This window comes from Cebidichthys violaceus, unplaced genomic scaffold (assembly GCF_023349555.1).
Source record: "Cebidichthys violaceus isolate CVI_PGR_0920_01 unplaced genomic scaffold, fCebVio1.0.p SCAF_9, whole genome shotgun sequence".
NCBI lineage: Eukaryota > Metazoa > Chordata > Actinopteri > Perciformes > Stichaeidae > Cebidichthys > Cebidichthys violaceus.
The window spans coordinates 8,423-24,440 of record NW_027176975.1 but is presented as its reverse complement, the minus strand read 5'-3'; the positions used below and the strand labels follow the sequence as shown (position 1 = coordinate 24,440).

At 41.0% G+C, this 16,018-nt stretch overlaps 1 protein-coding gene and 1 long non-coding RNA gene across 2 annotated transcripts; one reads left to right on the top strand and one right to left on the bottom strand.

Annotated features, from left to right (window-relative positions):
- Positions 1 to 1,105: 1,105 nt before the first annotated feature.
- On the bottom strand, positions 1,106 to 1,680 carry LOC137867420 (uncharacterized). Its single transcript, XR_011102172.1, has 3 exons — positions 1,552 to 1,680; positions 1,294 to 1,468; positions 1,106 to 1,215 (listed from the first exon to the last, which is right to left on the bottom strand). It is a non-coding gene; the product is annotated as an uncharacterized lncRNA (long non-coding RNA).
- A 2,236-nt stretch (positions 1,681 to 3,916) lies between these two features.
- Positions 3,917 to 14,451, top strand: LOC137866979 (noelin-like). The gene is made up of 6 exons (XM_068703317.1): positions 3,917 to 4,157; positions 6,234 to 6,383; positions 9,180 to 9,335; positions 10,864 to 11,083; positions 11,503 to 11,609; positions 12,174 to 14,451. The coding sequence occupies exons 1-6, from the start codon at positions 4,092 to 4,094 to the stop codon at positions 12,834 to 12,836; spliced, it is 1,362 nt and encodes a 453-aa protein (XP_068559418.1). The 5' UTR covers positions 3,917 to 4,091; the 3' UTR covers positions 12,837 to 14,451.
- Positions 14,452 to 16,018: the final 1,567 nt, after the last annotated feature.

Here is a 16,018-nt window from a genome sequence, read left to right as displayed (position 1 = left end):
CCCATCCAACTCATCTAACCCATCTAATCCATCTAACTCATCTAACCCATCTAACTCACATAACTCTAATCCATCTAACTCATCTAACTCATATAACTCTAATCCATCTAACCCATCTAACTCATATAACCCATCTAATCCAAGCAGCTGTCGGAGTCTAAATGTTAAAATATGTAAAGTTACTCTGAACATCCTGATGTGAAAATACTGAAATTATCTTGATGTGTAATAAAGTAAAATAATTCTGAATATATCACTTTCTGTGTTTATGTTCCTGTGAAATATTTTATGATTTCCTGCCAACAGTGTGTGTGTGTGTGTGTTCAACCCTGCTGAGGACCATCTGACTGACACACACACACACACACACACACACACACACACACACACACACACACACACACACACACACACACACACACACACACACACACACACACACACACACACACACACACTTTGATGTGCCTGCAGATAGAGATGTTGTTTCCATGACAACCAAATGAGGAAAACGATGATTAATTTAGAGACCTTTTTCTCCTCCATCTGTTTCTTCTTCATGTCTTTGTGTCTCATTCAGACTGAAACATCTCATCAACTCTTGAGTCTCTTTAATAACTTTGATCAGACGGGAAGCTGATCGGTTAGACTCCACAGCGTAGTATCAGCACTAACAATATAATACAATAAAACATACATATATACACACACACACACACACACACACACACACACACACACACACACACACACACACACACACACACACACACACACACACACACACACACACACACACATATATATACACATATATACACACACACACACACTATATATATATACACTGTATATAATATATGTGTGTGTGCACTGAGGTACACCCACAGACTCTACACACACACACTCTAATACTCACACACACACACACACACACACACACACACACACACACACACACACACACACACACACACACACACACACACACACACACACACACACACACACACACACACACACACACACACACACACACACACACACACAGGATGTAAGCCAAACAGAGGTGGACTCAAATGCTGGATTCAGTAGTATGAAAAAGATTTATTTTTTTTCTTTTAGAGAAGTGGAACGAGATAGGAATGCTGGATCATGAGCCAGAGAAACGTTGGGAAAACCAGGAGAACGCAGGGGTCCGAACGACAGGTGCAACTGGATATAGAGAGATTGGTTAGTGTGGGCGTCCAAGTAGGGGAATGTTCCAGAGAGGGGAAACTGAGACTGTCTTACTGTGAGCTGGTGAAAACACAACTGGAGGGTGAGGCAGAGACTGACTGGCTGGAGGGTGTTTTCCAGTGTGGCGGCGGGTGAGCAGGCAGGTGGTGAGGCAGATCCAGGTAATGCTGAGATGTGGGAGAGATGCAACAGGAAGCCAGGGAATCCGTCAGACTCGGGAGGAATGAGACTGGAACGAGGAGACAGGTTAAAGACACGACAACATCTTCTTTGGTCAAAGAAAACTCAAGAGACAGGAGCTGGCCTGATTACCACGGGAATGGTAAAACGATCTGGCGAAGACTGGTGCTCCTGCTGCTCCTTAAGTAGGGTTCTTGATGGTGAATGAAGAACAGGTGTGACAGCAGGCAGCAGCCAGACTCCGCCCTGGTCTCCACGGAAACCTGCTCACTCAGCCTGAAACTCAGAAGACACACCTCCCAGCCAAGTCAGACCATGACACACACTCAAACTGACACACTCTAACACACACACACACACACACACACACACACACACACACACACACACACACTCTAACTGACACACACTAACTCACACACACACACACACACACACACACTCTAACGGACACACTCTAACACACACACACACACACACACACACACACACACACACACACACACACACTCTAACTGACACACACTAACACACACACACACACACACACACACACACACACACACACACACTCTAACTCACACACTCTAACAGACACAAACACTCACTCACACACTCTACTAGTATTTACAACATACTGCTGAGGAACACAGTAGTATGTATTATAGTACATTGTCAAGTAGAGTTGAGATCGCAGAAGAGCTGCCTTAAGAATAAAAGTACGGACTAAGAAGATCAGGCCGAAGAACACAGAGCATATATGTTTAGAAGAGTATAATCCAATAGTCAATTTATGCATTTATGTATTGTGAATTGATGTGAAATGATTGAAGTGATTTAACAAACTGTAAAGTGATCATAATAATGTGTTTGTTGACAACGTTCAGGAAAGGGATCATAGTGTGTGTGTGCTGGACAAACAACTGGTTGCAGAACGGTATGATGAAATCAGTTAGGGACGGTCAAAGTGTTGCTGTAGGTGTCCTCATCTAACCGAAGTAGAGCAGAGATGAAGTAATGTTGTTCTGATTAACCAAATAATGACTGTATATCCTGTTATATCATAATGTGTTTGTTTAAAACTCAATACTATGACTAAGAGTCATGTGCCATGGATGAGAGAGCTGGAGGAAGGGGGGGATGGCAACTGGGCAATATTTTGAGTGACCTGTAAGATCAAGTTGGGATTTGACGCAGGACACCGTCCAGTACTCGGCTGACACCACTGGACATTGTTCGAGAGAAGCATCGGAGGACTCCGTCTCTGTTCACAGCAAGAACTAAAGAGTTCTGAATGGTTATCCTACTTCCTAGGCCACTAAACAATCCTTTATAGCTTAAATCAGAGCTATCAAAACCTATCCTGGCACCTTACCAAGAGCCTAGGTCCATTGGAGGAAAGCTGCCATTAACTGACGTGACTGATAGCTGCCCATGGCCAGAGGGCCTCTCGGCCTTGTGCAAGTTACTGGAGGAAGCAAGGTAGACGTAAGAAGTTACAGTTGTGAGCAAAGCCAGGCAAGTTTCCTCGACTCCCTATCATCAACCTTTTATAAGAGAGCTGAGTTAATAGTTAGCCCGGTATCAGGGTATGAAACTCCCGGATCTAACAACATGCTGCTGAAGAACGGAGTAGTATGTTCTATAGTACATGCTGCTGAGGAACGGAGTAGTATGTTCTATAGTACATGCAGCTGAGGAATGCAGTAGTATGTTCTATAGTACATGCAGCTGAGGAATGTAGTAGTATGTTCTATAGTACATGCTGCTGAGGAATGTAGTAGTATGTTCTATAGTACATGCTGCTGAGGAACGGAGTAGTATGTTCTATAGTACATGCTGCTGAGGAATGTAGTAGTATGTTCTATAGTACATGCTGCTGAGGAACGGAGTAGTATGTTCTATAATACATGCTGCTGAGGAACGGAGTAGTATGTTCTATAATACATGCTGCTGAGGAACGGAGTAGTATGTTCTATAATACATGCTGCTGAGGAACGGAGTAGTATGTTCTATAGTACATGCTGCTGAGGAACGGAGTAGTATGTTCTATAGTACATGCTGCTGAGGAACGGAGTAGTATGTTCTATAGTACATGCTGCTGAGGAACGGAGTAGTATGTTCTATAATACATGCTGCTGAGGAATGCAGTAGTATGTTCTATAGTACATGCTGCTGAGGAATGCAGTAGTATGTACTAGTACATAGGCTGTTTCAAATACTGACACCATCAGCAGGAGGTTGTTGTTTCCACTTGGCCAATTTTTGGCGTTGATCAGAGAAGAACGAGAGAGGGGAGAGGGAGGGAGGAGGAAGAGCAGAGATAGGAGGGAGGGAGGAGAAGAGCAGATAGAAGAGGGAGGAAGGAGGAAGAGCAGAGAGAGAAGGGAGGGAGGAGGAAGCGGAGAGAGACCAGAGAGAGGAGGGAGGAAGGAGTAAGAGCAGATAGAGGAGGGAGGGAGGAGGAAGAGCAGAGAGAGAAGGGAGGGAAAGAGGGAGGAGGAAGCAGAGAGAGATCAGAGGGAGGAGGGAAGGAGGAGGAAGAGAAGAAAAGAGACAGATACACAACAGATTAACAGATAACCAGGTTAACAGTCAGATAACCAGGTTAAGATATAACCAGGTTAAGATATAACCAGGTTAATTAAAAACAGTGAACGTGTTTGACACAGATGGAGTCTGAAGAGAATCTGTTCAACGTTTTTCTGCTGCTGCTGATTGGATCGCTCTTCACTGTGGTGAATATATAATGTTTCTATTTATATTCTACTGTCTTCTGTTCTATTCTACTGCCTTATTTTCTAGTCTACTGTCTTCTCTTCTATTATACTGTCTTCTGTTCTACTCTACTGTCTTCTATTTATATTATATTGCCTTCTATTTATATCCTACTGTCTTCTGTTATATTCTGCTGTCTTCTGTTCTATTATACTGTCTTCTATTTATATTCTACTGCCTTCTGTTCTATTCTACTGTCTTCTATTTATATTCTACTGCCTTCTGTTCTATTCTACTGTCTTCTATTTAAATTCTAGTGTCCTCTATTTATATTCTACTGTGTTCTATTTATATTTTACTGTCTTCCATTATATTCTACTGTGTTCTATTTATATTTTACTGTCTTCCATTATATTCTACTGTCTTCTGTTATAATCTACTGTCTTCCTTCCTATTCTACTGTCGTCTGTTCTATTCTACTGTCTTCTGTTTTAATCTACTGTCTTCCTTCCCATTCTACTGTCGTCTATTTTATTCTACTGTGTTCTATTTAAATTATACTGTCTTAAATCCTTTTCTACATTTTTCAGTTGTATTCTACTGTCTTATTTTCTATTCTACTGTCTTCTTTTTTATTCTACTGTCTTTTTTCCTTTTCTACTGTCTTCTGTTTGTATTTTACTGTCTTCTGTTATAATGTACTGACTTCCTTCCTATTCTACTGTCTTCTGTTCTATTCTACTGTGTTATATTTATATTCTACTGTCTTATTTCCTTTTCTACATTTTTCTGTTGTATTCTACTGTCTTCTTTTTTATTCTACTGTCTTCTTTCCTATTCTACTGTCTTTTTTATTTTACTGTCTTCTTTTTTATTCTACTGTCTTCCTTCCTATTCTACTGTCTTCTGTTCTATTCTACTGTCTTATTTCCTTTTTTCCTTTTGTTCTTTTCTATTCTACTGCTTTCTGTTGTGTTCTACTGTCTTCTCTTCTATTCTACTGTCTTCTGTTCTACTCCCCATCGCTCTTCTCCCTCTACACCAATGACTGCACCTCAGAGGACCCGTCTGTTAAACTCCTGAAGTTCTCAGATGACACAGCGGTCATCAGCCTCATCAGGAACGGTGATGAGTCTGCGTACAGATGGGAGGTTGAACAGCTGGTCCTTTGGTGTGGTCAGAACAACCTGGAACTGAACAATCTCAAAACTGTGGCGATGACAGTGGATTTCAGGAGGAGCCCCCCAACACTGCCCCCCCTCACCATACTTAACAACACTGTGTCTGCTGTGGAGACCTTCAGGTTTTTGGGATTCACAATCTCCCAGGACCTGAAGTGGGCCTCCAACATCGACACCATCAGAAAAAAGGCCCAGCAGAGTTTGTACTTCTTGCACCAGCTCAGGAAGTTCAACATACCTCAGGAGCTGCTGGTCCTGTTCTACTCCACCATCATCTAGTCTGTTCTCTGCTCCTCTATCACTGTGTGTTTTGGATCGGCCACTAAACAGCACAGAAATAGACTACAAAGGATTGTCAGGTCTGTAGAAAAAATCATTGGTTCCAGTCTGCCCCCCATCCTGGACTTGTACACCTCCAAAGTCATGAAATGGCAGGAAAGATCACTGCAGACCCTTCACACCCTGGACACAAGCTGTTCATCTCCTCCCCTCTGGTAGGCGCTACAGAGCACTGTACGCCAAAACCACCAGACACAGGAACAGCTTCTTTCCACTGACCGTAACTCTGATGAACAATAAATAAGTCATACTGCACTACTACCTCTGTTTGCACTATTACCACCACTTGCACTATCACCTCAATTCCATTGCCATTGTTGTTTATAGGTTTATGTTCATATATATATATATATATACTTTTTTGATATATATTTATACTTATATTGTACATAGTTGTTAAATGTTCATACCTACATCTGTTCTACTTTTTTTTGTTGCCCTTGTTTTTTTAATGTTTTTTTTTCTTGTTTATTGTAAACTTGTGTTTGTACATTGAGAGCAAAGTGGAAACCGGAGTCAAATTCCATGTATGTGTACGCAAACATGGCCAATAAAGCTGATTCTGATTCTGAACAGGTGGGTCCTTCTGCCCCCGAGGAGGGCTGGCAGGTGTACAGTTCAGCTCAGGACTCTGAAGGGCGATGTGTTTGTACGGTGGTCGCTCCTCAGCAGACGGTCTGCTCCAGAGACGCCAGAACCAAACAGCTGAGACAGCTGCTGGAGAAGGTACCAAATACTGCTAGTAACAATGCTATTAAAATACTACTGATACTGCTACTGATACCACTACTACTACTGCCACTACTACTACTACTACTACTACTACTACTACTACTACTACTACTGCTAGGCAAGGCAAGTTTATTGGAGCCGGAGACACCAACAGACTTAACAAACTGGTTAAGAAGGCCGGCTCCATCATCGGCTGTAAACAAGACTATCTGGAACAGGTGGTGGAGAGGAGGACACTGAAGAAACTATCATCCATATTGGATAACCAGGACCACCCTCTCCACCACCTACTGCAGGGACAGCGGAGCACTTTCTCCAACAGAATGATCCAGCTCCGCTGTCATAAGGACAGGTACAGGAAAACATTCCTGCCTACCGCTATAAGACTGTACAATAAATCACCTTGGGACAAATCAAATCGTTAAACCTCTGCACTACTGTTTATTTAGTTGATTTAATATTATTCTGTTCTATTCACTGTGTATATAGTGTGCATTTTTTATATAACATCTTTACTATATTATAACTGTATATATTGTGACGTGTATTTTTCTTGTATTTTTCTTTTTGTTTTTATATAATATTAAGATTTTTTACCTGTGACCTATTGCTGCTTGTAACAAAATAATTTCCCCTCGCGGGATCAATAAAGTTAGTATCTATCTATCTATCTATTTGTATAGCACATTTCAACAACAAGGCAATTCAAAGTGCTTCACATAAAACCATTAAAATCATCAAAACATAATGCAAAATAAAAGGAGATTTAAAAACAATTAAGAACATTCATTGAAACATTAAAGACAGTCATTAAAACACTAAAAAGCTAACAAAATAGAATAATAGTTGCAGTGCAGTTTAAGAAATAAAATACAGGAGTAGTAAAATGCAGAAATTGATTAATATCCTTGAATCTGGTTCAATCAAAGGCAGCAGCAAACATAGGAGCTATGGGTCTCAGCAGACCTGCAGCTTTCTGGGACTTTGTTCCAGATATGTGGAGCAGAAGGACTGAACTCTGCTTCTCCATGTTTAGTTCTGACTCTGGGAACAGAAAGTAGACCGGTCCCAGACCACCTAAGGGGTCGGGATGGTTCATGAGGTAGCACCAGATCAGAGATGTATTTTGGCCCTAAACCATTCAGTGCTTTATAAACCAACAGCAGGGTTTTAAAGTCAATTATTTTTTGGACAGGAAGCCAGCGAAGACCTCAGAACTGGACTGATGTGATCCACTTTCTTGGTCTTAGTGAGGACTCGAGCTGCAGCATTCTGATTGACTTTTTACAGAGACCTGTGAACACACCGTTACAGTAGTCCAGTCTGCTGAAGATAAATGATGGACAAGTTTTTCCAGATCCTGTTGAGACATAAGTCCTCTAATCCTTGATATGTTCTTCAGGTGATAGTAGGCTGGTTTTGTGATGGTCTTGATGTGGCTGTTCAGGTTGAGGTCTGAATCCATAACTACACCTAGGTTTCTGGCTTGGTTTGTGGTTTTTAATGTCAGTGATTGAAGCTCAGCGCTGACTTTCAATCGTTCGTCCTCTGTACCAAAAACAATTACTTCTGTTTTATCTTTCTTTAATTGAAGAAAATTCTGGCTCATCCAGTTGTTGATTTGTTCAATGCATTTAGCAGCCCTTGTATGGGATTATAGTCCCCTGGTGATATAGTTATGTAGATTTGTGTGTCGTCTGCATAATTATGATAACACACTTTGTTGTTTTCCATAATCTGAGCTAGTGGAAGCATGTAGATGTTGAACAGAAGAGGCACCAGTGTTGAACCTTGGGGAACACCACATGTCATTTTAGTCAGCTCTGATGTGTAATTAGCTACAGACACAAAGTATTCTCTGTCCTTCAAGTAGAATTCAAACCAGTTAAGAGCTGTGCCAGAGAGTCCCACACAGATTTTTTGTCTTTCTAGTTGTGTGTCATGGTCGACCGTGTCGAATGCAGCACTGAGATCCAGTAATACTAAGACTGAACTTCTGCCATTGTCTGTGTTTAAGTGGATGTCGTTGAAAACCTTAACAAGGGTTGCTAACAACAATGCTGATGACACTACTGCTGAGTCGCTCTTCTCCAAATCCATGATATCTTATTCATGATGTGATAATTATTTTTTGTTATAAGCTTTTGTTGATTTTCAGCAGTGACTTTAGAGTTTTGATTCGAAGGTCAACAGATCAACAACATTTACATATTGAAATTCTTCTGTAGAAAAGGGTACGTGGTATATATTTATTTATTTGGTAACTTCAGGGAAGGATGAAGATTTTCCAGTTCTGTTGTTTCCGGCGGTGTGTTTGTGTCTGTAAAAGTGTAGCTGGTGGAAAGAAAAGAAACGACCCGGAGAATCATCCTGTGTTTGACTTCTAGTGGTCAAAGTGGAAAACATAATTGAAATCAATAGAAACTATGATATTCTCACCACTGATACCTTTGATTCTATTATCAGATAACCTGAGAATTAAGTTTAACAAGTATAACAAGTATACAACACACACACACACACACACACACACACACACGCAAGACATACACACACACACACACACACACACACACACACACACACACACACACACACACACACACACACACACACACACACACACACACATACAGATTAAATGTTGTTCAATGTTCTGTCTCCACTGTTGTTGTCATTCTGGTAATGTATTGTCTTTTGTACTGTCTATATATATTTAATATTAATACAAATTATAAAGATACATCCGCAGTAGTCACATAGTAATATGTGTATGATGTCATTATCTAGGTTCAGAATATGAGTCAGTCCATCGAGGTCCTGGACCAGAGGACTCAGAGAGATCTGCAGTTTTTGGAGAAAATGGAAGTTCAGCTGAAGGGTCTGGAAAACAAATTCAAACAAGTGGAAGACGGACACGAGAGCAACATCGCCAGACAGTACAAGGTACCGCCCACATTATGACATCATGGCTGACGCTACCAATCCCCAACCTTCATGAAGTCATGTCACTAACTAACCAATCAACAACTCAGCAAAACACTCTGTACACTATGAAGTGGTAAATTTCAACAGTAAGTTATCAAACTTAAGTAGATACACAGGAAGTGATTCTCATTTTAATGGGGTTGTGGGAAGGTTCTTGTTCCACTTGCACTTAATGACATAAACACAATGAAAGTTTCTTTTATTTTATGCACGTAACTAAAGTGATTGTGTGTTGATCTGCAAATATTACTGTCAGATATCATTCTGTGATGCAGACGGAAGCTGCTACTCTGCTAACATGCTACTCTGCTAACGTGCTGCTCTGCTAACGTGCTGCTCTGCTAAAATGCTACTCTGCTAACATGCTACTCTGCTAAAATGCTACTCTGCTAACGTGCTGCTCATGCTATGCTATCACCCTCTCCCTGTTCATTTTCCAAGCCTCAGTATTTAAAATATGTGTTATGAGTCCCAGAATCGGGATCTCAGCAACAATAGAGACATCGTTAAATACTGTTAAAGTGAGGCAGCAAAGACGACACAGTCAGTTCGTCTGTTTCTCAAAGTCAAGGATGCTTCCTTCGGAGAACGCATCCTTAGGACAAGACTCCTAGACTACAGTCTAGAGAGAGAGACAGTGTGCAGAAGAAATGGATATGGTATTTATTTTAAAATTAGATTAATTTAGAGTAATTCCACACATTACAATTTTTATTCAGAATATTTTGCGTTCCTCAAAACCATAGATTCAAAATATGTAGACCAATTTAAAAAATCTTTAAAATGAACAGGGATTTTTATAGTTAATCTAATTTATAAACACACAATCAATATGCTCTTTTTAAAGCTACCAGACTCCTTTGAAAAACATAATGAAAGTCATCAAAATCATCTTGGTTCATCTTTCCACTGTTAATAAACCCTCAATTTACGAAGAGGTATATGCTTCTGTCTCTGTCTGACTTTGCCTCAGTTTTTTTAAAAGGTTGATGAACATGATGAAAACTACAAAAATCTCTCTAATTAGGCCTTATGAGTGAATATTCAGCAACTTGATTATAAATTTCCGGCCTCACATCTGTTCAGAAGCAACTGATGACGGACTGCTGAGGTGAAATGACTGAGAGTTCACAAGCATATTATCCTGTGTGCTGAGTAAACTCACAGGCATTCATGAAAATCTGAAGGAATGACTCAGCCCTCGGTAGAATTTAAAGGGTCCCGAACATTTGAACATTAGCAGGATTCAATGACGTAGCGTCCTGGATACCTTGAAGGATCTTTCCGGACTCTGGTTTGCTGCTTCATCTTAACCTTTATCTTCTCAAAGATACGAAAAACTAAATTAGAAGAACACAAAAGTGGTCACACAATTTTAGAGTGTCGCACACATGAAATGGAGTTGTAATGCACGGACCACCTTCAGTTGAATGTGGACTTCTTGAAATGTCTGGACAGTTATTGAACTCTGCTGTCTGTTTATCAGTCCATCAAAGCAAAGATGGAGGAGTTGCGTCCTCTGATCCTGGTCCTGGAGGCCTACAAGGAGGATGCTCTGCTGGTCCGACAGTTTAAGGAGGAGGTGGCCAATGTGACCGAGCTGCTGGGATCACTGCAGGAACAACTGGGAGGTCTAGACTACCAGGAGCTCCACAGTCGAGTGATGGACCTGGAGGACCGGCTTAGGGCCTGCATGCAGAGGCTGGGTAAGTAAACAACAGAGGATTAAACAGACGCTGGGAAAGTGAAGACGTTAAACACAGATTACAGAACACAGAAGCAAACAGAAAACAGGGTCCCATTGAACATTCGATATGTTCTCACAATCATAGAATACTATTTCTGAAGTAGATGGCAGTCTCTCAGAAAACTGTTAACAGTATTTCTGTGGATTCTCAAGCTAACAGGGACTCAACGGTGAAGGAACTGTTTCTTAATTTTATCTGTCAAAGCTGTGAACAGCACAAACTAAACTCCTTTCTCCTCAAGAAATCCCAACTGTAGTTTGTGCAAGTGTTCCTGTTATTTTGTCCACCCTGTCCCTTCTTGTCCCTGTTATTTTGTCCACCCTGTGCCTTATTGTCCCTGTAGTTTTGTCCATTATTGATGACATCATTATTTTCAGCCTGTGGGAAGCTGACAGGGATCTCTGAGCCAATCACCATCAAGACGTCTGGATCGAGGTTCGGCTCATGGATGACCGACCCGCTCGCTCCTGCTGGAGACACGAGAGTAAGTCAACAAACACAACAATAGTTAATAATAATAATAATAATAATAATAATATTAATAATAATAATAATAATCTAAATCTCTGTAAATATCTGGATTCACACACAGAATAAACACGTTATAAATTTCCCTCCGTAGAGTTTTGACATATGTGCAGCTTGCAGGTGCATTATGGGAAAAATAGGATCCAATGGTTTTAGACTAAAAGTGAGGAGAACTTCTGTATGGAGGAGACAGATGCTGATTATACGATGTACATATACATTATTAATGCTCATTAATTCCTCCGGATTGTAAAAAGTCATAATTTTCAGACTGAGTGGAAACAGGAGATGAACCAGAAGAGTCCTGGATCTCCCTCTGAAGAGTTTAACTTTAACTGAGTCTACAGTGTTTATTATGATGAAATATATATAAAGTATATATAAGTATATATATGTATAGCATGTATCAACATATCTCATTTGTATTGTTTATTAAGGAACACAGTCTTGTGTTATCACATTAACACAAAACACAAATCTGTACACGTTTTTAGAGTATTTTGTGTTTCTTCCTCTCTAGGTGTGGTACATGGATGGTTACCATAATAACCGCTTTGTGAGGGAGTATCAGTCGATGAGCGACTTCATGACAACCGATAACTTCACCTCTCACCGCCTGCCTCACCCCTGGTCTGGTACCGGTCAGGTGGTTTATAATGGATCAATTTACTTCAACAAGTTTCAGAGTCACACCATCATCAAGTTCGACTTCAGCACGTCGCTCATCAGCCGGTCCCGGCAGCTGGACTTTGCCGGCTACAACAACATGTACCATTACGCGTGGGGGGGGCACTCAGACATCGACCTCATGGTGGACGAGGGCGGGCTCTGGGCCGTCTACGCCACCAATCAGAACGCTGGAAACATCGTCCTCAGCCAGTTAAACCCAAACACTCTACAGATCATCCGCAGCTGGATCACCAACCACCCGAAACGCAGCGCCGGCGAGGCGTTTATGATCTGTGGAACCCTATACGTTACTAACGGCTACTCGGGTGGAACAAAAGTGTATTACGCCTACTCCACCAACTCCTCCACCTACGAGTACATTGACATTCCTCTGACCAATAAATACAGTCACCTGTCCATGCTGGACTACAACCCCCGAGACAGAGCACTGTACGCCTGGAACAACGGCCACCAAGTCCTTTACAACGTGACTCTGTACCACATTATACAGTAGCAGTAACGTATCGGTGGAGGAACATCACGGGACACGCTTTACAGAAACACTCTGTGTCTCCAGCTATATTAGCCTAGCTTAGCATAAACTGTTCCTTCAATGGAAATCAGGTGACTGTTGCATGTTGTTAGTGAACCAGTCCGTCCTGTAATCAGCTGATTTATTTCACTGTTGAGTTCAAACAGTTCAAAGCAACAACTGCACTCAGGATGGTTCACCAACAAATAGTCTAACAGTTAATGCTGCTAAAACCACAATGTTTCCATTTGATTTAACAACATGGAAATCAGACGGCCTCAGATTTGTGCTAGTAGTTTCCCTTTGCTTCCAGTCTTTGTGCTAAGCTAAGCTAAACATGTCCTGTCTTTGTACTGGAGCGTCTCCAAAGTGTTGGACTGTTAACTTTGATTTTAGTTCTTTTGTGAAATGAACACATTGTTTTTGGTCACCTGTTCCTTTGGTTAATGACCAAAGTATTTGACACAAACGTTTTTGAAAAGTAAACACTGATCACAAAGAAATGAGAAATTATCTTTCACAAGAACAAACCATGAAATGTGGAAATCATGTCATTGTGGATACTGAAGATGATGAGACTTTATATTCAGACCGACTATTGTTACTCTGAAGTAATAATAATTATGATAACGTCTTTTCTTACTATTGAGTATTATACTGCGATAAATGTCTTTTCCAATAATTCCCTGTTTTTACCTCAACAGCTTTCTGTTCACCTTTTCATGTGGAATCACATCTCACTCAAAGCATTATGGGAGATGAAGTCCTGTGAGATCACTGAGCTGAAGCCACATCATTTTACACGTGCTGTTGGTGTGTTTAGGGTCATGTTATTTAATCAGCAACTACATGTTAGTCTTATTTAGAAACTGTGTGGAGTATCCACACTTAAGAGTTCAAATTTGTAAAACCTTGTGGATTCCTGGCAATTCACAACTTCCTGTTGTCAATGGTCAACACAAAGGCCGGATGCTTCTTTATGTGGAATACAGAGAAGATTGCTTTCACAAAGAAGTTGAGATACTCGTTCATGTAGTCCTTCAGTGCATCCATCATGCAGCATTACTCATTATGAAGGTCTGTCTGTCTCCGGCAGTGAGACTTCAGAGATGATCAGGACAGTCAGTGTACCCCCACAGTCGCTCAAACGGCAACTTGAGGCTCCAAAAGTGAGTGGATCCCCACAGACCTCCATGTTAAATGTCTAACTTTACAGCAGAAAGATACATGTTTACCTATGGGTTAGGGTTAGGGAACAGTTTGAGTGTAGAAGTATGTTAAGACAACAAACACTATAAAACATCATCGGAGTGTTCATTTCAAATTGTTACTTCTTCTTTTGTATTTCAACAGATTGCTCCTGAGATCTCTTTGTCTTTCTTTAGTTTGAAGTGTTGGGAGCTGGTAGAACAGCAGTGATTGTACAAACCCAAAAGAGAGAAAATGATTATTCATAGACTGCATGTAAAGGAAATGTAAATGGATTACTCGGTGTTGGTATCCATTAGCCTTAACATGTGAACTGTTTTGGATTTAATCACCCAACCACGATGTAATACTTGTATTTGTAAAATAAAGAGGCTCCACTTCACACACACCTTAGAGCCTGCTGGTTGTGTTTGAGAGAATCCTAAGGGCCTCACAATGCTCTTTGAGGGTTCAGGTGAACTTAATTCAGTTCAATTCAATTTATTTCTACAGCCCTAAATCTCAAATCACAAATCCTCCTCAGAGTCTTTACAATCTGTCCACATACAACATCCTCTGACCTTTGACCCTCGCATCTGAACAGGAAACAGAGGAGGATCCTCATCATCATCATCATCATCATCAGGATGAAGTGTGATGTCATGTGTACAGAATGAACAACATAACAGAGTTACAACACATTCAATGACAGAAATGATTCATATAATGAGAGCAGTAAGTAAATAATGATGGAAACATTATGACTATAGATAGATAGATAGATAGACTTTATTTCAGACTCGGGGTCCAGAGAGACAAATACATAAAAAGACATACACAAACAGTAAAGTACATAGGCCTAGCAATGCCTAAAAGAGACAGCTGTACCAATGTCGCCACAGCTGGGACTGGTAGCGTGTGCTACTAAGCCTTATGTTGGTTAAAACAGCTATGATGACATTTTCAGAGTCATTAAGTTGACCAATGAATTTGTACATGAGATTTCTCAAAACAACTTGGAAGGTATTGACTCGTGCATTCACAAACATTTCACGAGCACGACTCCATCTTGGTCTCTTCAGCAGTATCCTCACGGCATCATTAGAAGCTACTTTAAGTCTCTGTAAGCTCTTCTTTCTGTAGTTTGACCACAAGTGTGCAGTAGAGTGGTGTACAACGTGCTCTGAACAGAGACATCTTCACTCCATCTGTACACAGACCAAACTTGCGTGAGAGAGTGTTTGCTTGTGCATACATCATACGACATTGCCTAGAAATGTCCTTGTCATCGGTCATGTGTTCTGTTATAAAATGACCAAGATATTTTACTTCACCACAGACACCAAGATTTTTGTCAGACAATTTGAAGTCAGGGAAGTTTAAACATTTGTCCTCTTTGATTCGAGAGATCAAGATAGCACTCTTACTGCCGTTGTATTTGATGTCATGTTCCACACCATACACAGTACATATAGTAAAGAGCTGCTGAGTAAAGGCCTCCGCTGGAAAAAAGCATACCCATACTAGAATGAGTGTAGTGTTGCAACTGTAAGGGCTATTTTAATAATAAATTACAACTCCATAACTCCATAACTGTTTTCTACCCGGAGTCATCTCCGCTCCCTCTCCCCTGCTGATCTTTCCTCTTCTGTCACCTCTGCTCTCCCTGACCCTGAATCCTTCTCTCTCCTATCCCCTGATACGGCTACTGATCTTCTCCTCTCCACCCTTACTTCTTCGTTGGACAAACTCTGTCCCTTCACCTCCAGGCCTGCACGCCCAACTCCACCCGCCCCGTGGCTGTCGGACTCAGTGCGTACTGATAGACGGAGCCTAAGAGAGGCTGAGCGTAAATGGAGAAAAGGCAAACTCCCGGAGGACCTTCTTAACTTCCAAGCTCTTCTTTCCACTTTTTCCTCCTCTCTATCTACTGCTAAAGCTGCGTTCTTCCGCTCTAAAATCCTAACCTCTGCTTC